Source organism: Tiliqua scincoides, chromosome 1 (assembly GCF_035046505.1).
Source record: "Tiliqua scincoides isolate rTilSci1 chromosome 1, rTilSci1.hap2, whole genome shotgun sequence".
Lineage (NCBI taxonomy): Eukaryota > Metazoa > Chordata > Lepidosauria > Squamata > Scincidae > Tiliqua > Tiliqua scincoides.
The window spans coordinates 221,792,112-221,818,426 of record NC_089821.1 but is presented as its reverse complement, the minus strand read 5'-3'; the positions used below and the strand labels follow the sequence as shown (position 1 = coordinate 221,818,426).

The following is a 26,315-nucleotide window of genomic DNA, read 5'->3' as shown; positions in this document are numbered from 1 at the left end:
GAGGGCTGCTGCTATGGAAGTACAGTACAGTATTCCTCATAAAGCCTTCGACTCCTATAGCTCCTTCACCTTTCTTTCTTCCTGTTTGGAGAAAAGCTCTGCTTCTGTGCTGCTTCAGAACAGGGAAAAATAGCTCAATTTTTTCCCCCTACTTCCATGGTGGATTTTTCATGACATGTTTAGGGAGGGAAAAATAACTTCATTTCTGTGCTGCCTTAGCCACTACTAGCAGAGGGGTAGCAAAGCTACCTCCTGGTGGGCAGGATTTTTTTTACCCCCCCCTGCACTGCCTCCCAAATTGCTTTAATCTGGCCATAGTGAGAGGGAAAGTGGTAGCCCCCACAAAAACATGTCCCCAATTGGGATCCACCATTCCTTCCCTCCCATGCCCTGGATCAATGAAACATGCAGAGGATTGTGGGGGGGGGGAGGACATGGCAGTTGCTGGGAGGAATAATAATGCTGCTATTAAAAAACTGTTAAAAGAAAACAAGACCCACCACTCTGCTGTGCTTCAAGATAACCCCACCACCACCACCACCACCACCAATTACAAAAATGAATTGGGGAATATAGAGACACTCATTTAGAAATGAATAAAAATTGAAGTAAACGACCCCAATTCAGTTTAATTTTTTTATTTGTACCAAAATGAATGCATATCTGAGTGAGAACAATGAGAATAGTACTTATTTCTGGTCATTACCAGTTTAATGATGACCCTTCCTGCTTAATGACATCACTTCTGGCCTGACAGGTGGGTGCCACTAGACTGTCATTATAAAAAGTGGGTCACAGTGCTAAAAGGTTAGGGAAACACTGTGCTTCACTATATACAGTATGCTGATTTAAGCTATAGTCCACCTCCGGAATAACAGTAGTAGCCAGCATTTTATTAATCAGCAATGGCCTTCTATATGTTTTCTAGTGTAAGAGAGGAGTACATATATAAAAATCATTCCATTAATTTAATTTATTTTCAATCTGTGGTTTCTCTCCACATACAGCTGAGGTTGACAGAGTTTTGCTTCAAAATATTCTGCATGGTTTAATCTGCACAGCACTTCACAAACTGCTATTGATCACTACTGAATAAGATAAATTGATGACATGAAAATGTTTTTGTTTTATAATGCATATAAACCATTAAAGCTGCTTGCATTTGACAGCATATAATAGTTGTTAAAGGAGATCAATGGCATTTTTGTTTACCTGGCTGAGTTATGCAAAACACGTTTGCTGGGAACAACTTACTAACACTTAGTAAAGTAATTCCTACTTCTCATGTTCATTTTAATATGCATACACATGACAGTGCTTTCTGCTAAACTTTGAAGATTTCCTTTGGTCCTTTCCCCCCATAAATTCTGTCTCCGGACTACAGAGCATAACATGCATTCTAATTCTTCAAACATTTATTTACCTCAGGCCCCTTCATGAAACTCCATTAAAATATGAACTATACAAAAAGGGCCAATTATTTGAAAAACAGTAACAGGATTCTCCAAGATTAAAATACAGTTGGGGCCTCAATATCCACAGGGGAACTGATCTTGGCCCCCTGTGGATACCAAAATTGCAGATAAGCAAATCCGTGATTTTCAGCCCCTTTAGACCTCCGAAGGGCACCCGAGAGCCTTCTGAAACCTGCAGAGGCCCCACGTTTCTGCACATGGCCTCTGTGGGCTTCAGAATGGCTCACAGACCCAAAAAAAGCAAAGTGATATTTTTATGCCTTGAAAGTCACTCTGAGGCCCAAGGAAGCCCTCCAGGGGCACTTTCAGTTTTCCAAGGAAGCCATTCTGAAGGGACATTTTGAAGCCCACAGAAGCCGCAGGCGGACAGCACAATCTCTGCGGGCTTCAGAATGCCCTCCAGAGGATTCAGGTGGGCTGAGTCTGACCCAAAGGGGGACCCCTGTTGAGCCAGATCCATGGATTTTACATAAACAGGCTCCATCTGTATGTTTTTGCCATTGCATAATTCATTTTAAAGTACAGGTGGACCCTCATTATTCGCAAGGGTTCCATTCCCGGAACCCTCATGAATATCGAATTTTGCAGGAGTGTTCAGGACACCCCATCCCTGAACAGCCCTTGTTAGGTGCACTAATGCCCTTCTCCTAGCCATATAGACAACAGGAAGGAAAAGCCACAAAGAGACATCTGTATTACCTGTATTAGCAGCAAGAGGGGAAAATGTGACATAATAAGAAGTGTGCACAGAAAGCCTAAGTCATGCATGCCACAGCTCTGAACTGAACTTTTGTGTTGATTATCATGAAAATTAACTATGGGGTTCTCCCTGGGCAGGCAAGGAAAAAAAATAACAAGCCTAAACAAAACAATACAATACAACATTAATAGAGCTGAAGTTATTATAAAAACTTATCAATTCCATTTATTCAAAATTGTAATTGGTTCACCAATATAAACGAGTAATTCATGTTTACATTAAACATCCATCAATTCAATATTAGATATTGAATTGGTTTGGATATTAAGAACTATAACAAAGATAGTTAGGATGACTTTTTTTTCCTGGGAAGATTGGGACATTATTCTATAATGCTGAGCACTCACTATTTATTTTAAATTTTTATTTTGCTTCATATGTATTTTTCTCAAAGACAGGGCAGCACACACGTGTAAAAAGCAACATCACACAGAGCTGTTAGCGCCCTATTTGAATGGGGAAATCTAGCTGTACAGAAGTTGCATGTCTGCGTTAAAGCCACATGGTATAATATCACAAATGATGCATTTTGTCAACATTCTGTTACACTTCTCAGGCTGCCATCACGCAATTGAGTTACTCTGGCTACACCAGATACTATCTAAATCACTAATCACTAATCCAGCATCAAAGGCAAGAAGGGTGGATCAACAAGTTTCTGCTGGTTTGTAGCCCTTTCCTTTCTAAATCACTACTATAGTATTGTAATTGCTTTACAAATATACTTTACGTGCCATCCAGGAAATTCTAAACAAGATAGGTCAAGCATAGTGTGGCAATGTAAATGAAAAGGATTACCAGCAGATAAGACTAGTGAATATGCCACAGAAACCCTAGATATTTCATGGGCATCCTGCAAATCATATAATCATTATTAGTATGGCTGTCTACAGTTTAATTTGAATTGCTATAGAAAATGGCATTAAATGTCCAGGTAATTAATTACTTCAAAGGCAATAAATCATACAATACACCAAATGCTCTTGAAACAGGAATGAGACCAGAGAAAGAACAGTAAGCACGTTCAAGCATACTAGGTTCCTACAGCAATTCCTCATTTAAGTTGTCTTCATTTGTATAAAGACTTCTAGTAGCGTGTGAGGATTTTGACTGAAATAGATCTATTGTTAGTATTTTATATTGTCAAGAGCCTATGGTACAATGCTGTGATGGGTTGTATGTACGTTCAGTTGTACACTATGAATGTATTGTTATTTTTATGCTGGTCGGTGACCTTAATAAAACTGAACTGAACTGATTGAAATAGAAAATTCTTCCTAACTGAAATCTTTTATTTTTTGTTCAACAATAGTATGAAAATATTTGGCTAGCGCAGTTCATAAAACTTTATAATGGCAGGAATAAAGATTGTGGAACAACAAATTCCTTAACATTCAGTTACCCTTAAAACTGAATGAATTAAAAACTTCCTTTTTTATTGGGAACCAAGGTGGTAAGCAATGACAGTAAATGTTACCAATTAGAAATGTTTAGAGCAGGACCAAGAGGAAGGCCCTGAGACTTGTCTATTGAGAAAGGGAAAAATGCAATCTATTGATGCATTTAAAAGAGTGTTGCAAAACTTTACACATTAATTACTGGAAGTTTATAGAACTCCAGTGCTTCTGAAGTGTGTTGAATAAGCTCACGTGTAATAAATGAAGCTGTTAATTCGCTGTTTCCCTGGAGAATAACAGGGAGAAGGTGCCAAATGTATTTGAGTTTATGTGATATGCAATAGTAAATTCTAACGACATTGTTAATTAACCCTGCCTCAAGCCCCTCCTTACGGGAGGGCTTGCAAGTCACTGGAACTGCTAGGATAACTCACCATTCATATTCTTAAAGATGTTCAAAATGGGGAGAATCTGACGATAATAGGGCACTAAAGCTTCCCCCACCATGTCAGCTGACACAACCAGGTGCTGGAGGACTTTGAGTGTGATGCAGATGACCTGCCGATTGCGAAGGTTCAGCGCATCTTTGACAAAGGAAAAGAGACAAGCAAAAAACAGAAGAATTAATTTCAAGAACGTAGACGGGAGGGGGAGCAATCCTCTAATGGACAAATTTAATTAAACTGTACTCTGCTGGGGATTGTAAGTGGGCCTTTATTAGCCTAGCTTTGAAGGAACCCAAAGATGGATTGCAGCCCCAATGTTATAAAACACTGCCTTGTCTGCCTGTTATTTGTTCCCACAATTTGTGCTGACTCCTCACTAACCCCAAGAAGGCAGCTCATTATTCCTTCATGCTGCCTATGTTACTGGTTCCAAAAAAAAAAAGAAGGAAAAAAAGCCATCAGCAAGTACCACTGGGACTAATGGAACTGCAAAGGCAACCCGCAACGGTTGACAACAGAGACATTCTAGTGCAACAATTAGCCTGTTTGTATCTGCTCGCTTAGCAAACGTTTTATTCATTTCAATTAACAATTCCTACTATTCGGAGAACCAGTACAATGAGACAAATGTTTACAGAGAAAAGCTTGTGGGCTTCTTTTAAAAGACAAACAATCTGATAAAGAATAAGGATTCTATCTTGCCTACTTGAGGGATTTTTGTGTAGTTTCAGGCAACGGAATTTTCGCCATTGCATTCAATAATACCTTTTGTCTCAGACTCGTTTTGAATTTCATAAAAGCAGGCAAAAACAATGCATTCTCCTTTGTCTTTCAAAATTAATTATATTGTCAAACATATCATTTGAATTTTATTGGCCGCCCCCTCTCAGAATACACACTCAGGAGCAAATGTCACCCAATGGAGGTTTTATTCCACACTGTTTCTTTTGAAGATATTTGCACATGCACAAATGGATATGAATGCAAGTATTTTTAAAGCAGAATTGTAAGCCTACTTTCAAAAGCTGTTCAGGACTTTATAATGATGAAAGACTGGCAAATATGTGGTTTAGGATTTGGAAACATCTTTTAAAAAAACTAGTACATATTAACAGATCATTAAGTTTAGTTCCTCAGTAGAAACCTACTGGGATCAAAAAGGGCTTTCTCCCAACCTCGTTCCATGGTGATGTTTCCTACTTCTTAGATGGCAGAGCTGTCTCCCACTGAAGGAAGAGGCTGAGGGCACAATCCTAACCCCTTATGTCAGTGCTTTCCAGCACTGACTTAGGGGCAATGCAGCTCTGAGGAAAGGGAACAAACATTCCCTGACTTTGAGACCTCCGTGAGTGACACCCAACTGCAGGATGCAGCGCACGTCCCATTGGCACCGCTATGCCAGTGCTGGAAAGCACTGACATAAGGCATTAGGATTGCGCCCTGAGTGGCACAAAATTATAGTATGCATGTTATGAAAATACTTTCATGGTGAGAAAACTACTTCATACAAACTCCAAGTGCATAGTTCATTATTGCCTATGTAATCTTTAATATGATCCAGACCTGACATATGTTTATACATTAGCTCTTCTATTTGTGTGTTCTGTCTACTATGAAAAGGGCCCTTGCACACAATAGAGGCTATACATGTAATGGAGGAGGGTGCATGAATCTGTGGTTTGCTCTTGGGCCCCACTACGTATATAGCCTTCTCTCCCCATCTCTTTGTGAACTAGCTGATATTAGACAAGTGTTGCCTTTATCAAAATAACACATTTTGTTTCAAGAAGAAATAAGAAGATCCCAGTGAGGTGGTAGTCTAGCTCACTAAGTATTGTTCATTGTGCACACCAGCTGGGTAGCAGTTCTCAAATAGGGGCCTTTTCCAAGCCTGTTAAACTGACACCCTTAACTGGAAAAGTCAGACATTAAACCATATATATGCAAAGCATGTACTTTGTCACTGATCCTACAAGGAGCAGACCACCTCTTCCAAGTTTTTGAAGGATACATGGCTAATACTGCACATGGATAACCTTCCTGTTTGATTAATCATGCATGTACTGTAATATGTATTAAGCACCTAGGTACAACAGAAAATCATCTCCAAAGTTGATTCTCACATTATAAAGTAGAAGATTCTGCCTTCTCAAGAGCAGAGAATTCCTCTCCGACCGACTATTCTATAGGTAACTAATTTATGAAACTATAATAATTTAATAATTATTAAAATTGCCATGTATTAAGCTTTAAAATAGTTTTATTCCAAAAATAACAGCGTAAAAAATATTTAAAGAAAACCCTGCCAAGGATGAATTTATATTGAAAAGTGCCCTCTTTGAGATGTGGAAGCAAGAGAGGAATTATGGTAAGAGACATTATCAAAATATAATTGTAGACCATGTTGAGAATCAGAAGTCTTATTAGTGCCTTGCCCTTCATTTTGTCAGAGGGAAGTTGCCGGACACCTCTGGAGGGGGTCGCCTCTGGAGGGCTTTCTGAAGCCAGCAGAAGCCATGCGCATTTGCCCATAGCCTCTGCAGGGTTCAGAATGGACAAAAAGATGACCTTTTTAATGCCTTATAAGGCATTGGGAGGCCTGGGGAAGCCCCAGAGGGCTTCTGGTCTTCTCCACGACAGATCTTTGAGTTGTCGTTAAGACCAGACTTAAAGCAAGCATGATTCTGATAGTAGTACTATTAATATTATTATTACTACTAATATTAATATTTATATACTGCTTTTTAACAAAAAAGTTCACAAAGTGGTTTACAGAGAAAATCAAATAACTAAATGGCTCCCTGTCCCAAAAAGGCTCACAATCTAAAAAAATGCAGAAAACCACCAGCAAACAGCCACTAGAAAAGACATTGTACTGGGACATATCATAATGTTAATGATGTTAACATGAACAGCCCAATTCAATTGGCTGTTTATGCTGGCAGAACATGTGTTTCACTGGTGTAAACAGCTTTATAGCAGTTGCAAATATGACAGCACCAGTGAGTGTAGCCCAGCCAGCACCCCAGGTGGTGAGTGGCCAGGCCTGCACAAAGATGGATTCCAGACACCCGCCAAAGCAGGTAAGGCAGCACAGAGGTTGGAAGGCCAGTCTTCTGATCTCTTCATCCTCAAAGGCTGCACATTTTAGGACTACTGGAAGTTCATTTCCATGTTGCACCAGGCTTATGACCCATTTCCTTGGTGTTGTACCCCAGAATGCCCTGCAGATTATGCAAGGCATTCTGGCGTGTGACAATGCTTTGTGGCACAATAGGAAAGTGCTCAGCAGCAAGCCCACGACATGAGAGAGTGTCCACCTACAGCAAAATTTGTTTCATTATGAGACATTTTACTTCAAGTTGCTGTTTCCAAAAACCTGTCAACAACTTTAAGAGAGGACTTGCTGTATTGGTTACACAGAGAGAAAAAAGGAAGCGACATTGGCTTACTTCAGGAACCTTAAGAAAACATTATAAAGTACTTTCAGTTCTTTACTCCAATGGTTCCTCTACATCTAATCCTTTTCAAAAACTATTTTGTTCTTTAATGCAACTGAATTTCTACCCAGTCACTGCAGAAATATTTCAAAACGTGGTTCAGGCTCAAATTCATCTGTTTGTGATGGAGTTGGTCCACTTCTAACTCAATATACTGTGCTCACTGAAATTGTGATGAAGCTATGTTTCCTTAGACTTTCTGCATGGGTACTGTTGTGTAATACACTCTGTTACCATGAGAACTTGGATTTTTCAAGCTACATTGAAAATGAACAGAATGAGCATTTTGTTACACTGTCTACACAACTTGTGACCCAGTAAGCCAAATGTCTCTCATCAGTCATATACTGTGGCCTCCCAGGTGTTTGACAATCCCCATCCCCATTCAAGCAGTACCAGAGAGCGCAACAAAATGCTCCTGATGAATCATCATCAGACTGGTGAGTGCATTCAACATAGGGGGTCACAGCTCACAAAAGCTTGGTCTCACACCTCTTTACCTAATGAAGGCATCTGTGCTTGTTAATGGCTGCATGATAGTGAGACATTCAATGGCACCTGTAAAATTTCCTCTTGTCATGCTAAAGACAGAGAAGCCTCTGAAAAGAGGTGGCATCTTTCTCATTCTGAACTCCTTCACAGTCATGATCCCTTCCAAATGGCACAATGACTCTTTTTTTCTGGGAAAAGGAACACTGACCAACTCAATTGTGTTACTGTCCAGTGGACACCAAACACATTTTGTTTTGGACTAACACAATATTAGAAAGCACCACCTATAGAAAATGCAAAGCTCCCACAACAAAAGTATATCCTGAAGGAAAAATACCAGGACTTGCTACTCAGTTATAGTATGGTATATATGATAACTGTATTCAAGTATTCATGGTCATCAAACGAGTTTTGTGGCTAAGCAGATTTCAACCCAGGTCTTCCTGGTCCAAATCAAGCATGCTAACCACTACACCAGTGGTTCTTAAAACTTTTCAGAGGCCCTACAGGCTGTTGCCCGATTTATAAATGTCAAGGGATGTGTCTATAACGGTGACTGGGTAGCAGTGCTTCCAACCCAAGCAGCAGCTTGTTTAATCCTTGATACACAGACCTAATATGCCCTGTCAGTTTCACGACCCAACAAAAATTGGGTCATGATCTACTGGTGGGTCTTGGACCCACAGTTTGAGAACCACTGCACTACACCATACTAGCTCTCAGTCAGAGCCTTGAATCAACAGGTTCTGGAATGTGGAAACGTACGTGTGTGTGTGTATGCGTCCGTCCATTCAAGTTTTTCCTACTGCAGCTTCTTTTTCTTCCTTCCAAACAAGTGAATAGAGCCATATGTCTATTGTAGCATTTTTCCCCTGTTCATACATTTGCTCCATTAAGTTTGAGGGAAATATCTGCTTGAGATGAAGAAAATGCTCAATTCAGAGACACAAAGGTGAAAAGACTGGCAAAATAAATTTTTCTTTGAGGGCAGTAAAAAAGCTTGAGCTGGCCTTGATTGTATGGTACAACATTCATCTGGACAGGGCCAAGGCACAAAAGGCTAGATTTTAAGAAACCCCCAGATCAATCTTGATTCTTTTAGAAAGGCATCCTGCCTTGATTTAAACACTTAAAATAAAGTAGGACCCCCACCTTCCTAGATAGTACATTTACAAACTGTTAACATTTGCACTTTGTAATCTATATATTTTAACCTTTCTTGATATATCAATCCCTCCAGGCCATCAATACTCACCCCTTCCAAATTTCCTCCTTTCTCTGTGCTGTTTTCATGAGTTCTAAAAATACTTTTACGAGACATTTTGAAAGGCCAGATAGACAGCGGCATCTTACAAAATGTAAAAGGCAATAACAAGAAGCCCTCAAAGGCAATTGGGTGTCCTTTAATTGTCTTACCAATTTTAACTGCAAAAGCAGAATTAATCCTTTGTTATCCCTTCTTTGTTTCTCTTCATTCCATAACTAAGGGCATAAGAACATAAGAACAGCCCCACTGGATCAGGCCATAGGCCCATCTAGTCCAGCTTCCTGTATCTCACAGCGGCCCACCAAATGCCCCAGGGAGCACACCAGATAACAAGAGACCTCATCCTGGTGCCCTCCCTTGCATCTGGCATTCTGACATAACCCATTTCTAAAATCAGGAGGTTGCGCATACACATCATGGCTTGTAACCCATAATGGATTTTTCCTCCAGAAACTTGTCCAATCCCCTTTTAAAGGCGTCCAGGCTAGACGCCATCACCACATCCTGTGGCAAGGAGTTCCACAGACCGACCACACGCTGAGTAAAGAAATATTTTCTTTTGTCCGTTCTAACTCTCCCAACACTCAATTTTAGTGGATGTCCCCTAGTTCTGGTGTTATGTGAGAGTGTAAAGAGCATCTCCCTATCCACCCTTTCCAATTTTGTATGTCTCAATCATGTCCCCCCTCAGGCGTCTCTTTTCTAGGCTGAAGAGGCCCAAACGCCATAGCCTTTCCTCATAAGGAAGGTGCCCCAGCCTTGTAATCATCTTAGTCGCTCTCTTTTGCACCTTTTCCATTTCCACTATGTCTTTTTTGAGATGCGGCAACCAGAACTGGACACAATACTCCAGGTGTGGCCTTACCATAGATTTGTACAACAGCATTATAATATTAGCCGTTTTGTTCTCAATACCCTTCCTAATGATCCCAAGCATAGAATTAGCCTTCTTCACTGCCGCCGCACATTGGGTCGCCTATCCTAACAATCCTAACGCCTTATGTCAGTGCTTTCCAGTGCTTTATTGCCAATGGGATGTGTGCTGCATCCTGCAGTTGGGTGTCATTCACGGAGGCCTCCTCAAAGTCAGGGAATGTTTGTTCCTATACCTCAGAGTTGTATTGCCCTTATGCCAGTGCTGGAAAGTACTGACATAAGGGGTTAGGATTGCGCCCTAAGTCATCTAAGGAAGATTCTAGCTTCACCCTCAGCCACTTCCTTACTCCAGCAACCTTCTCATAGGGATCTACCTGTTTTATAATTATTTGGAACTGGGTAAAGGCTCTTTTTCGGACAGGGTGTAGTTCTCTTTTTTCTTGAATATTTTCTTGTACTAGCTTTGGTGGTAGAAAGGCCAAATTAGTTATTCCTATAGATGAGATCAAGAAGGGGGGGCTGCTGGATTGGGGTGGATATCACTCTGCATTCAGCCCTTGGTGAGAGACATGGGGATACAGCTGGTGCAGGTTGCACCAAGTGCAAGCCTTAGTGGGAGGTGGCACCATACCGCCCAAGCCTCCATTCTGCAATCTTTGGCCCCCTCTGGGCTCAGCTGCCTCACGCTCTTGCCAACGATCATGTTTTCACTGCTTGCTGGCAAGAACACAGACTGCTCTGGAGAGGGCCAAAAGATCATCACGTGAAGGTGGGCCGGAGGTGGGCCTATCACTTTAAAAGCAATACGATAGGCCGGAAGGCTGGGGGGGACATTATGTCATTATATCACCCCAGAACCTCAGGAATGCTGAGCTCCACGAGGTAAGCGCTGCACCGGGAACAGCGCACCCTTGGAATCCACCCTGAGAATGTAGAGAGAGCGAGCAGGAATGATATGAAGCAAGAAGGAACCATTCACAAGGTCATCAACTTCAGCTTTTGCCAATGAGAGGTTGGGAACATGGGCAGTAAAGAGTATTTACTATTTGTAGAATTTGGGAGCTTCTTAGGGTTAAAAAAAGGATACTGGAGAAGGCAGGACAGATTGTGAAAGGACCCTGACCTAGTAAGGGTATGTTGGCAGATTCCTTGAATGATATCAAAATGCACGCTGGGCAAAGTTCAGAAACACTGAGAAAAAAAAAACATTCAGGGGACTCAAAAAACAAGGAAAAGTGAAAGGTTTACATGCATTTCTGCAAAAGGTGACATTTCAAAGACTTCCAAAGACTGTCGATTAACCTGTAAGCAGGTTAACAAAAACCAGTGACATGACACATAAGTCAAGCAGAAGTCTAACATAAAATCAAACCGTTGAGGGAAAATAACAGGTTAGAAAGAAAGATGGCAAGGGTGCTGAAAAATAGCAAAGGCTGTGAAGTTGAGGCCATTAAAAAGTATTTTGTCACATTTATTTTAACCATTATGAGTAATTTTCATGTGTTAGATGGAAAAGTGCAGAAAGAAATGACAGGTCCTCGGTTTTGGTCTGAAGGCATGTGAAAAAGCAACATTGCTGAAACTAGGAAGGTCTGGCTTTGACCAGTGTCTGGATGGGAGAATGCCCAGGAACCTCTTCTATACCATCTAGATCTCCAACAGGGAAGAAAGGTAAGGTAGAAATGAAGTAATAAAAACCAAGAAATTTTACTTTCAGAACACCAGGAGTGATATTTCAATAAGAATAAGGCAAGCCAGAGAGCACAATTGTACTCAAGGAGAATCTACTGTGTGATTGAAGGCAAAGGGCTTCTGGTCTTCTGCCTTGTAATTGACTCAGATTTCCCATCATCTACTAGAAACACAAAGCCTGTCATGCTTTATTGCTTAATTAGCAACTTGTCAAAAAGCTAGACCATGGAACTTCAATGTTAGCTTTCTCCCATATGCACACTTACTTTTTATTGGGATAATGAGCTGAGGAATGACAGGAAGGATCTTGTTTCCCCCATGTTCCAGCATATCATGAATGCCTTGCCGAGCAAAAAACTCATAAGGAAACTGCATTTCACAGAGGCCATCGAAAAACAGTGGCAGATAGTGATGATAGTCCAATTTCTCAATCTCCACCTGAAAATGCATACAGAAAAAAATGGAAATTAAATGAAGCACTTATTATGTTCAGATGATCAAAAAGTCACATGGCAGGTTCCCAAATGTTTCACTGAGCAATACCAGACAATGTCTGGTAGAATACAATCTCCAGTAGAACATCACAGTGGACCACATGCAATGCTAGTCACAATTATGGATCCTGCCCTGTACTTTCTAGGTTCAAACTAAGGCACTTGTGATTCCTGACATTTTGTGAGTGCTGTCACCACTGGATCCAGCCATGTCAGAGGTTGAGGAAAGGGGTTGGGCGGGGAGGGTAAGGGAGTGCAGGGCCTCTGAAAGGAATTTTATCAGGGGGTTCAAAGTTTCTTTTGGGCCCCTTTGCAAAGGGGGTGGAATGGAGCAGGGAGGGTGGTGATGGGCAAGCAGGATGGGGACAGGGAGGGACAAAACAGGATGAGGGGAGGGTGGAGACAGCTGGAAAAGTCTTTGGAGCCCAGGTGTATCCACCCATGTGACACTGGCAGCTAGATACAGTAATACGGAAAACCAAACACACTCCTCAGACCTTCTAAAATCTTTTAAATATATTAAATCACGAAGAAAATTAGCATCATCATATTTAGGTTCACACTAGAATGAGAAGTGTCCTGTGTGTACCAAAACTTGCTTCTTCAACAGCTGTGGTCCCGCAGCTGTATCCCTGAGCTCCTAGACATTCCTTCATAGTAAGCAGATCCACAAGCCAAAGAGCTACAGTAGCAGGCCAGTTTCCTCCCAGATTTGACACTGTATTAAGGAGTGTTATGTATGCATTCCTCGGCCCAGCATATATAGCTTGCCAGTAGCTGCAGCCGCATGCTCATGGTAGTGTCCCCAGCATCCCATGCGGGCAATAAATCTGAGTAGATAGGAAAATGTCCCAGGAAATTTCTGGGCCCTCCCCTTTGGCTCCTGGGCCCCCCTTTTGACCCTGACCCTGAGTCCAAATTACTCCCTTTACTCCCTTCTCCTAGGCCCTGAGGGAGTGAGAGAACTGGGAGGTGAGGAACTGGGGCAAGGAGGAGGAGGGAGAGATGGATCCAATGACAATCGTACATGTTGGATCCGATCCCCTCCATTTTAAACCTCCTCGTCCTTTCCTCTCCTCAGACATGTGCCACCAAAACAGGTGAAGCCAGCATTCTGACCGGGCAAGCAGCAGGGAAGTTCCAGCCGGGAGGCAGGAAAAGGTTAATGTTTGTTTTTACAGAGAACAGAAGGTGGGCTCTCTTTTCCTTCGATGATCACTGAATGAAGGATGGGCAGTCTGGTATTTTCTTTGGCTGAGGGAAGGCAGGAGGAGGAGGCAATGGCGTTCTTGCCTTACAATTGGCTGCAGAAGCCCAGGGAGGGGGAGGAGGCAGGGAAGTGGGTAGGAGACAGGTCATAGTGATCACACTTTTCACCACATGGCTGCTGTGAGGCACTGCGTTGTTACTTGGGTGGAGGAAGCTTCACTGAATGACCAGCTACAGTGGGACTACTTCTGAATAGAGCTGCCAAGGATCGGGTCATCCTGGTAAGCCTTGCAGCTGCTGCCTGTGACCCTCCTCCCTCTTGCCACTTCTGTCCCTGCTTTCACGCAGTCCCTCCCACCCCCTCTCTTCCTGTTTATAGATGGGTGGGGACATCAGGGGAGTGTTTAAAGAGAACTCCAACACATGCACACACCCTGGCAGCATCCCTGTTTCCAAAGGAGCCGCAGCGGGTTTTTTAAAGGGGGGGCAACTCGACTCAAGATGTTTAGAATCACGAAGGGCGACTCAGCAACTTGGAAAGTGCCCCCGTTATAACTCGTTTTCGAGTCGAGTAATGGGGGCAGAGACTCTAGACTCAACTCAAGTTGTGCCGCGCTGGGTTTTCCCACCCCTAGTGACTAGACTCAAGTCAGTTCCTCCATTCTGAATGGACATATGCAAGGATTGAGAAGAAACTTTCTACTCAAATTGAACTTGCCTGACATTTGTGTTTCTACAGAAGCCGCTGCATGAGGTCAGATGGCATGTGGGCATTCCTCCAATTTTTCCAGCATGTTGCAGGGCATACAGTTGAGAACCATGACATCTAAAAATGTCCCCTAGATCAACAGTTTCAGTTTCTGTTTGAGGTAACCAAGTTCCTCTAATACAACTTTGAAGTGAATTTTAATTTTTCTATGTTAAGGAAAGCTAAACATGTTAGTACTCTAACCTAGTTTTTCATAAGAATTTGCCAATATGGAATTAGATTTGCAAAATAAGAATTGCATTTCCAAGGCACAGCTGTCCCCAAAGCCTGCAGAGATTGGCAACTGGTACTTTCAAAAGAGCTTAAATGATATTGGATTTCTTGAAGAATCTGCTGGGTGGATGTGAAGCCAACTGTTCTTTATCTTGCAATGTTTAATGTCCTCCCACACCATGGAATCCAGAAATATTTTAGCATTAAATCCCATAGTGCAAAATCTTTTCCTCCAATGTTTATTACTTAGCTTTGAAAGGTGACTATTATGCAAGTGTACAGAGAAAAATAGGATTTTTTGTTTGTTTGTTTACACCCACGACATGCTTCCATATTTTTCCCTCCTCCCACTAAACTATTCTGAATCAAAACTAGACATCTTTGGCTGTATTTAACTGTATGTGCTATTACTAAAACTACGTATAATTTTCCTCAAAAAGAAACTTTGTAAGAGTTATGAACTATTCAGCAACGATGTTTGCCACAGAGTCAGAAGAGTAGTAGAAGGCCAGTAATTCCTTTCTCTGAATTTTTTCATAGATTAGTGCTTTATTATTACTACCACCATGGAGAAGGAATGGTTTATATGAAGTTGTCCATCAATACTAAAATCTCAAGTATGTCTCATAGTTACTATACTGCTCTTTTGCCCTTTGCAAAGTCACTGCTTTTCTTTTAAATTTAAAACACACAAAATTTGCTTTGAAGCTTTCTTTTATAAGATAGATCTAAAGCACAACAGTTTTTCATAGTGCCCAGGGGTGATCATGACATATTGTGAGCACCTGATCCAACAGCTGCCAAAATAAAAATCAGGATTAATAAAATGCTCAAATTAGCTGGTACCAATTGAGGGACCAGATGATCATAGCTGCCCTGAACTTTGCTTCTTCTGTTGCTCAATGCCTTGAAACAAGCACGCAGGAAATGAAACTCACTCCTGATCCATTATGAATTGCTCTGAGAACACAGTTAGGAAAATGAAGCAGAGTCAAACATACTGATTCCCTGTCTTTATTCACAACTCAGGGCTAACAGCTGAAGAAATACTTCTATAGCGGGGGTAGCCAAACTGACTCAGGAGCCATAGATGACTCTTTGACAAATAATGTGCTGCTCATGGAAATATGTTGGCTAAGCTCTTTCTGCATCTCAATTAATATGAAGGGTAAAGATAAAATTTTCAAGTTTTATAATTATTTACCGGGCAAAAAGTGAGAGTCCAATGGATTAAAACAAAGTTTAATGTTCAAGTAAATATATTCAAGAAATTAAATGGTAATTTTAATGCTACATTTGTTTCAGAGATTCAAGAAATTTCATATCAGTAAGATTTATTAATATGTATATAAATTTTTTTAACAAAACGTACATGTAATGATAAAAACGTGTGCGATATTTGTTCATGACTTGCGACTCTCAAACACCTGAAGTTTACTGTATGTGACTCTTACGTTAATCTATATAGCATAGCAACTTCTGACATTATTTTAGAATATTGACATACCACTTTTCAACAACAACAAACAGCCCAATCCTAGCTATCTCACTGGACAGCACCTGCTGTATCCCACAGGGGAATTTCAGCCTCCAAACGTCTCCTCAGAGTAAGGGAACATTTCTGTCCTTGCCCAGGGTAAAGCCCATGCTGAACTGCCAGAACTGGGCAGACCTACACCAGTAATATTACTGGTACAAGTCTGCATGGACCTATGAAGACAGATCATACCTGGGAAGGGGGGGTTGGATTCTACTGACACTGAACCTGTCCCCTTCCCAGTCCCGATCCGCCCTCCACCCTACCCCTGTGGACACCTTGTTCTGCCCACCATGCCTATTCTTCCTACCCCGACTCCTTCCCACCCCCTACACATAATTATGAGGACTGGCAGGTATACAGAATCTGCTGGTGCACAGAGCCAGCTTCGTGCCGCTTGAGGCAGCAGCCAGCCTGTGCGCTCTGGCATGTTGCCTTTTGCAACAGTCAGAAAGTGCCACATGACACTAAACGCTTGTGACGCCTCTGTTCAGCAGCTGTTCTGAAACAGCATGCATGTTGTTGCTTATAACGGTATGTGAGGTATGCAAAGATATATCAAGTGTGAGGGTTAGCCAGGAAGGAGAGACAATTAAAAAGCCTGCTTGTATAAAAAACATTCTGTTCCATTTCCACTCAATGAATGAAAAACATCAGATAACAAAACCTGTTTCAAAAAGAAGTATTTCACTACTGGCTGCACCTTCTAAAATGTGAAATAAAATTGGAGTGAAGTTCAGTGGGGTAGAAGAGCACCTGAAAAGTGCTGTGAAACAGAAATGCAGAGGGATGGGATTGCAGGATTTCAGGATGGAGAAGATGGGTAGGAAGCAGCAATCAGTATGTTCTGAATCCACAGAGGGGCTCCCAGTTGTTCTTTCAAGTACAAGCCCTCGCTTGAGGTTGTTTTGTTCAAAGTCATTTTGTTATAAAGTTGATGAGGAAAAACAACAACAATTCCTGGCTGGGGCCACTGTCTGTGTGGAGTTTGCACATTCTCCCCATGTCTGCATGGATTTTCTCCAGTCTGGAAAGCTCACATTTATTTCCATGTTTAATATTAGAAGAGTTTTCAGTTCTTATTTAAAAGTTTAGTGATGTTTTTCTGACAAGAAATATGCTGTAGGAACATAACTCTTGTTTATGTAATTCAATTCACCTATGGTAAAATTGGTTTTGTTACAAGTTGTTTCACTTAAAGTCGCAGTTTCCAAGATCCTATCGAAAACTTTAAATGAGGACTTACTGTAGATATGTGTGGACTGAGTAATTCATGTAACTTCCTCCTATATCAGTGTTTCTCAAACTGTGGGTCAGGACCCCCCAGGTAGGTTGCAAGCCATTATCGGGTGGGTCCCCACTCATTTCAATATTTTATTTTTAATATATTAGACTTGATGCTACCATGGTATGTGACTGTATATGGGCTGTATTTTTAACAGGCTACTCAGCATATGCTTTAACAATGATAGTAAATGGGACTTACAACTGGGTAAGTGTGGGCAACATTGAAGCCTAGGATTGTTAAAAATTTTCCTGCTTGATGATGTCACTTCCAGTCATGATATCACTTTTGGTGGGTCCTGACAGATTCTCATTCTAAAAACTGGGTCCTGGTGCTAAACATTTGAGAACCACTGCCCTAGATGGTTTAATAGACAGTTGTCCCTGATGGAACTGTCACCCAACTGCATGAATGACCCATTTGATTTCACATGAGTGCACTTATGGGAACCACCCCAGGATGTAAAATGCTACATCAAACATAGCTTTTTGTCTTGGCATATAATATAATAGAACAGAATACACATTATTTCCCTTCTGCACACAACCTTTATTTAAAACCAAGCAAAAACAAAAACTTGTTTTCTATTCAGTGCCTACTGGAACAGAAAATGCAAGCCTATTTTTTGCTAGCATTGCAGGAGGGCTTTCTTTAATTTTTTTTTAACAGTGCCTGTAAAGATGGAGAGAGACTGCTTATTGCTCAGGACCACAAAGGGATTTCCTTTGGTTGCATAAAGAGGCTATTCAGATACGTACATATACACAATGCAATTAACTATTTTAAAATTATCTTGCTCTCTTGACAGAGACCCTAACTTGTTGCTATCTAAAAGAATACAATTCCATTTTCATATGTGAATCTTAATGCATATTAAATACAGTATGCCACTTTGCCTGCTTTAAAAAAAAAAAGTATTCATAGTGTAGTAGGGAAAATGTCAGTCTTTATTGCTATTTTCAATGTCCTTTTACAGCATCTCCCTTACAATCCCCTGAGAGCTAGGAATAGAGTACGGTTTGTGTGAAAAAAGAGAAACGAAACGAGATGTGCAGACTCTAGTTAACTAAACAGGAGGACCACTATCAATGAAAGTCTAAAAATAACAAACTATGCTGAATGGGAGAAGATCTGAAATCTGTCAAGGTTTCAGAGTCTGGAGGGAGATTCTGGAAGTGCCTGCCATTAACCTACACCTACATATATAACGCTAATCTCACAACAAACATTAGTCAATAGACTGATCCTGTGGTTCCTGTGGAGGTTGCTGTCACTGTGACAGCCCAGTGTAACATGGAGTGCCGAGAAGCCATGCACCCCAAGATTGACATCATGACCAGGTACAGAAAGGCAAAGGCTTCAGCAGCCCATCCTCGCTGGCCACTGCAGTGGAGCCACAGCAGGTGGGGAGACATAAGGGAGTAGGAGGAATTGGACAGGGAGAAGGGAGGTGAAAGAGGGGAAGATGAACAACAGGAGAGAAAAGGAGAAGAAGAGGAGCAAAGAGATGAAGAGGTATTGAACAAGGAAGAGCAAAGCAAGAGGAACAGAGATTAGGAGGAACTGACAGAGTGGAGGATGATGGAAAGGGACAAAAGTAAGGAATAAGGTGGGGAAGGCTAGAGAAGACAGAGATAAATAGGGGCAAAGCAAATACCCTGGAATGGTACCTGGAATGGGAAGAGCTAGGGCAGAGTGGGAAGAGCAAAGGAGAAGCATGAAGAATGAAGTAAGGGGCTAGGAGGAGAACAGGGAAAGAGTGACCTAAGCAAAGGAGGGGAGAGGGGGCTGACAAGATGTTGGGAAGAAAGACCCCATAGGGGAAGAAGAAGTGCAGCCACAGCTACCTAGCTGTGGCTGGTCTCTGGATAGAGCAACAATTTTCATCTAATGTTCTGGGGCACACTGGTGCGCTATGAATGGTCCACAGCTGTGCTGTAGGAGTTTGAGGGAGGGTCATTTATTAGTAGGGCCATTGGAGGATGTGAGCTCCCCCACCGGCAGCATGGTTTGCCTTATCGACAAACTGATGGTATGCCCTGACCATTTTAGAATCTTGTCAGTGTACCATGAGATGAAGAAGGTTGAAAATTACTGGGAAAGAGGTTACCGAGCCATGACTCACCCTGCCAATCAGAACCTCAATCTAGTCCAATGCCTACCCAGACTTCCTATGAATTGAGAGAGGTGAATGAGATTCATATAGAAAATGGGGTCCAGCACCTGGGTGCTAAAGGACTACTGTAGATATTCCAGTACAACCTTCCCAATCTTCAACCAGCCTGTAGAGAGTCTGTGCATGAAGGGGACAGTCTTGGCCAGCCCAGACATATTTTTCACTAGCACCCTGAGATGTGGAGTTGCCCCCATGAGAAGAGGTGGAGAACATGGGATGAGTTACAGTCCCACAGTGCCATGGCTGTTACCCTAGCATTTGCATGACCCTGATAGAAGCTTCCCTCCTGAGCTGATCTGGGGGGTGGCATTTGCTGAGACCACAGCATGAGGAGAAATCATTAACCTCCTTCACTCACAGTTTCCCTGATTCTGAGAGTGATCAGTGACTATCAGCTGTTTTTTTTTTTTAATTCAGAAAAAAAGTCTAAATGATGGCTTAGTGTCAGGTCTGATTTGACTCTTAGAACGCAATCCTATCCTTCCCCTCCCCACCATCACCAATGCAGTCATGCCAAAAAGGCATGCACCGTATCCATTGAGGGGAGGCAGATTAGGAGGTTTGGGAGAAGAAAAGGGAATTATTTCCTCTTACCGCTTCATAATCCTCCTGCTCGCCAATGGGTCTCCTGAGCCAGCTCTTTAGCTGGCACAAGTCCAAGGAGAAGGAGCAGGGAGGTACCAAATAGAAGGGATAGGATCATCATTACTGCCTTAGCCATCCCCTCTCATCACTTTCCCATCCCATTCCTGCTCTGTGCCAGGTTTCTCCCCCTCTCCACCCCCTCCCTGCCCCACTGCTGCCTTAACTGGTTCATCAGGCACAGTGGGGTTTGATGGTGGGGTTGTGGCACGGCTGCCTCATGTAGCAGTGTGCACAAAATGGTCACTGACAGAGCGCTCCGTGCTCCATGCTCAGTTGTGCCAGAGTGCTCCATGCTCTGTCACTGACAGAGTGCTCCAATTTATGACAGCAGAATTCACTTCTGCTGAATTCAATTCTCAGAAGATACCCCTGGGATACAGTCCGATACTGTATATCCATGTCACCATCTTTACTAATAGGATTCTATCAATTGCTGATTTTTCTGCTGTAGACCTGCCACCTGGGTAGCTTTAAATCAGACTTTTGCCTCTCCATCTCTTGATACCAATTCACAGATAAGTTTTAACCATGTAAATGTAAACATTTGCATGAATTATCATATTCAATGAACTTAGAAGCTGGACTTTTTTCTCCAGGAGAGGCAGCAATCCTATTCTGCACAATGTCATGGTTGGATAGTGGAAACACAGATGTACAAATTAGACAAAAATATCCTATTGCCTGAAGCTGTGCATTAATTCAGATGGCCTTCTTACATTGATTTAAAGTAGTAAACCACTGTGTTATTTAATTCCTCTTCCCCTTTCAATTCCTTCAGGGCTAAATCTTGTTTTAACATCAACTATGGAGCAAATAAATTAGAAGCTATTTCAGATATTGTAGCTTTTACATGTTCGCTTAGTGCTCAAAAAGCCCATTTGCCCATTATTTTAAATACAAATAGTTTTATTCCTCTCTATCCAGACAACTAGAAATTCAGTCAGTGGAGAAAGCTGGCCTACCACCCAGTTTCCTTTGGGCTCAGTTTCCACTAGGGGACATCTATTATGTATTTTTTAATGCACTACCATTCACCGCTAAACTGTGGCCTTTTTGTTCTTCTAAGAGACCTGTCAATCCAGCTTTACACTTTGCAGGATTTAAATCTGGTGGCCTCCATGGCATGCTCCAATAATGGCAAACAGAGTTTTGATCTGACCTCTCAAATGTAAAATAAAATGGCTATTATTGTGCCTCAAATTCTTTACAGTTCAGTCCTATGAGTCTTTGGGTCAGCAAATAAGTCTAGAATTGGGCTCCAGGACTGCTCTGCTGTTTTTTGGATTTCTGGGTGGGATGCAGGCCCATCGAGGATGCTACTGAGATTGCAGGAGAGGTAGTATATATAAATTCTATTGTGCTAGCAACTGCTCAGCCTCAAGATGCAGAGCAGCAGCTGGGTGCATTCCCATTAAACTGCTGAAATGTGGGTGGAGAAGGGCACTGGAAGAGTAGATCCAAAGCAAGATGAACCCACTTAAAGGCTATAGGGAAACAATCCCACTGTGTTTGAGACAATATGGTCCTGCCTAAGGAACATCTATATCACTGGCCAACTCATTGATTTTCCATACTGACTGTTGTTATATAGACACCTAAGGGGTCAATCCTATCCAACGTTCTATCACCAGTGCAGCAGCAATGCAGCCCTGAGGTAAGGGAACAAATGATCCCATACCTTGAGAAGGCCTCTGTGACTGCCTCCCCACCACAGGATGCAGTGCACGCCCCATTGGTACAGCTGCAACAGCACTGGAAAATTGGTTAGGATTGGGCCCTCAGTTGGTCCTACAAGGTGTATGTCAAAGGCACAGCCCCCCTCTCTCCTGCTAGCCCATGCCAAAAACAGACAAGAGAACTTTCTTCTGCTGGTAACTCTGCTATGCTTCTTGTGTGGTATGAAACCAATAGAAAAGAAGACTCACAAGAAATGTTCATACAATGCAGCATCGTTGCCCAAGAACAACAAAACTTCATATGGTTATTATTCATTTCTAATGCACTTCCCAGAGTTGTCTGAAATGGTTTTGGAAAAAGTTCAACAGCTGCTGTCATGTATACTTATACAAAAACAAACAAACAAAAAACAGAAGGCTGTTTAAAGCACTTGCAAGTCAGACAGAACAGTTGAATGAAATGAATGGTTTTAGAAACCACTTTTGTAAAAGTGTTTCCAAAGCTATCCTATTTGGACTGGGTGAAAAGTACTGGAATTAGGGCCAGCCCAACCACGAGGCTGCATGAAGTGGCATCTTCAAGTGATGGACTGGCAGGGATCAGTGAACTGATGAAGGGTCCACTGCCTCCCTTCAGCCAGCCACCCACCCAACCGTTTCAACTGGCTCTCCAATCTTCTTGTGTTCTGAGAGCTAATGAGAAAGGTTTGGAATAGCAGCAGCCCATTGCTTCTTCCAGCATCACTGCTGCTGTGAGCAATTGTGGTGGCAGAACTGCAGGAAGCTACGGTGGGGTGATCCTGTTCCTGTCATTCGCTTCCAGGAGTGATCAGAACAGGATCGCTGGGTTTCATGTTCTCCTTTCTGCCCCAGTTCAGGGGGCAAATCTGATGGAACTGCTCCTGCCTAGAATGTATCACTGCATAATATTTTAAATTCAGTTTATAAAACATTGCAATTGAGGTTTAAGATTCATGTGAAGGAATATAGTTTGCTAGTGTACAACCTGCTGGATGGCCTCTCAATCCTGTTGGCATCATTTCTTCTTTCATTCATTTCTTACTAAAAGTCTGATGTGAGGTTAAAAACTAGATGGTACCCCAGCAAACAGGCTCCTGAGGCTATTTTCCCAACAGGTTGACTCACTTCTGATTTCAGGGTCCAGCTGGGGGAAAAATGACTTAAACTGGGGAACTTCTGTAAGACAGGATCAGCTCATGGCAGAAGTGTTGAGAGTCCACATTCTGGCTGTTAGTGTTTCACTGAATAAGCCATGCCCCATATTTGCATTACAACATACAGTATACACAACCGGAAACCCTGCATTTCCCTCATAATGTGTATAGTTCTGCTCAGATATTGATAAAAACTTTCTTTCCAGCTTCTGCCTTGCACTAACATTTACTCTTCTCTTTTGTCATCCAGCTCTCAGAATATTTAAATTATCAAAAGCCAAAATTGTGATGTTCTCCACTGTAGCTAATGCTACTTTTTAGCATGCTTGAATGGCATATAATATCGTGGTGATAACAAAATAATTTCAACACCCAAACAGTGGAGTGGTTTTGTGAATTATGCCCTATAATCTATAGTGCTTATAGTTTATTTAACAGTGTTTGTTCGACTTTCAAGGCATATCAGGAAACCTTTCTGGAAATGCACAGTATAATTTTTAGAAAAGATGGGACACATTCAGCTCTCTGTTAGACATACTAAAATTTCACTGATTTATGGAATGCATGTTCATTCATAGCTTACAATTTCTAAAACCTTGAAATATTTCAGACAGTTAGAAAATCCAATCAGTGAAAATTCACCTTAATATCTTGCCCAAAAGGCAGAAAGAGAATTTTGAGTTTGTTTTTTAAAATGGGTCAGAAAGTAGAAAAATTATCAACTGTTTTGTATTACACATTATGCTCTACATACAGAACAAGGAGGTTTCACTAACCTTAACTGGGTGTAAATTCCACTGAACATGTGTTACTTGAAAATCGCCTTTTGACTTTAAGTGGTGATTTTCTCTCTATCCTGTTAAGTACTATGGACTAAAATATCATGCAAGTTAAACCTCAGCACACACGTCACAATCAGGTCAAGTCACAAGATTACACAATCTCCACCTCCCTGTGGTTACATTACTGTATTCATTGTATAGTTTTAACCCAATCACTGTTTAAGAACTGCATGCAAAAGTGTCCCCTAATCCAATCACTGTTTATGCAAACACATTATAGGAGGAAGTCTGGCATCTTAAATCCACCTCCCTATGATCACACATTATAGGAAGAAGTCTGGCATAGTAAATCATTGTTTTAATCCAGTCTCCTACATTACTGTATTCATTGTATTGTTTTAACCCAATCACTGTTTAAGAACTGTATGCAAAAGTGTCTCCTAATCCAATCACTGTTTATGCAAACACATTATACGATGAAGTCTGGCATCTTAAATCCACCTCCCTATGAAGAAGTCTGGCATAGTAGGAAGCCAGACATTTGACCCCATTGAATTTTGCTGATAAGGGAAATCCTGATCTTTTCAATGTTTTCCTTGCTGTGTGGTAGTAACTAAGCTACCAGCACTGTCTGAAAACCCCTTTTTGGGAGAGGGTTTCCTCTCACATGCTCTCTCTCTCTGGCTCCCCCTCCAAGGACCAACACATCTGTGTTGTGTCAGAGGGTCCTCCACACAGGACTCTCCCCCCCATCCAACTGCTCTACAGGACAGGTAACTATCTTGCATCTGGAACTTTTTCCCTTCTTCCCCCCTTTTTTTTCTCCCCTTCTCTCCCCATCTTTAGTTAGCAACTGGGTTTGGCAGATCAGGGACCCCTAAAATCCTTCCCTACAACCTTTCCCTTTTTCTAATTTCCTCAGATGCACCAAATACTCTCCACACGCAACCACCATGAAAGCTAGGTACATTGGATTCAAGTACTAGGACCAAGAAACATATACTTATCATTTTTCCATGTGCGTTATGTTTAACTTTGTGCTTTTGTAATAAAACTATAATCTTTTATTAAAAGTTATCTTTCTCTCAGTCTCCTTTTTAAGCAAAAGGGAATTTCTCTGCATTACGCCGTCTTGTTATCCAGCCTGCGATCCTGAGGTTCCAATAAGGGTAGTGTAATAATTCCCCTAAACAAAACAGCCCTTTTGGTAACAACTGGGCTGAAGATGCTCCCAGTTTAGTGCTCTTCATATATGAGCCAAAATAGGTATATGTAAGCTACTGACACATGATTGGCCAATATGGTTATATGGGTGGGTCATGAAAAGAAAACCTATATGCATCATATAAGAAAAATAGCACATTTAAAAGCTAATCTGAGAGCTGGCTTACAGTCTTGAGCTCTAGATTTACACTTCTAATTATTTTTGTCAGCACTTTTGCATGTTCTTTAAGTACAAGCAAAATTCTATTTAGATGCATTGCTACTTATGGTAGTTAATATTATACAGATCTAGGCAGCATCTTGGTACATGTAGCAAAATATAGGTGTGTACCTTAGTACTGCACCTAAATTATAATGCTTGTACCCTGTGGTGTTATGGTATAAATGTAAATAATAATTTGTTAACGCACCAAAGAAAAGTTGTTAGTTTGGATTCCACCTAGCACTGGGGGAATGGGGGAACCTATTTATAACCATATGTAAGTCTCACTTCCTGAGAGGATAGCCAAGTCAGCCTGTGGCTAGAAAAACAATCAAAAGTATTTAAATAAATGTGCTAGTGCTTAAGATGCTTCAAGATTCTCTGTTGTAAATCCTATTAGATTCAAGTGATTGTAGTCTTAACTGGGATGTCTTTCTTTTCATGGTCTCCCGAAATGACATAAAAATGTTCAGGCACAACTGTGTGCCTGAACAGGAACAAATTGTAGGACATATAAAATAAAATGGTATGAAAAAAGAGCCATCAAATATGAGAGTTTATTTCTACAGAGATCTAAGAGAACTCTTTCTGGACAAACCTATAAAAATATGAAAGGGATAGTTGCACTAGAAGGAGCTCTGGTGTTCTGAGGTAGCCTACTTCCAAAACCTGGAGGTTGCACATACCAGGGATGTGAAAATCCCCCGTGGATAGACTTGAGTCAAGTCCTGAGTCTCCATCCCCTGCCACTCAACTTGTGCATGATTCTTAGTGGATGGCCATGTGGACACGTCCAGTGTGTTTCCAGGGCTCAATTTGATTCAAATCATGTGACTTTTCCATACACACATCAGGCACAGCTCTGCAGAGAAAACAGAGGTGATGGTGGGGCGTGTGCCATAGTTCTCATTAAACACTCACTGCATGTCCCCATCAATTGGTAAACAAAAGCTCTGCTGTTCTTTGAGTGATGGAAGCAGTGCAGAATGCACCAATCAGTTCCTGACAAATCTCAGCCATGCA

General features: G+C 41.6%; 1 protein-coding gene across 1 annotated transcript in view; it reads right to left on the bottom strand.

The window, feature by feature from the left end:
• PACRG (parkin coregulated) overlaps window positions 1-26,315 on the bottom strand; it is a 274,965-nt gene that overhangs the window by 127,378 nt on the left and 121,272 nt on the right. Inside the window, exons 3-4 of the mRNA XM_066611354.1 lie at window positions 12,172-12,343; window positions 4,067-4,216 (exon numbers count right to left, since the gene is read on the bottom strand). Coding sequence (XP_066467451.1) covers window positions 4,067-4,216; window positions 12,172-12,343 — 322 coding nt within the window. The remainder of the gene's footprint in view (window positions 1-4,066; window positions 4,217-12,171; window positions 12,344-26,315) is intronic.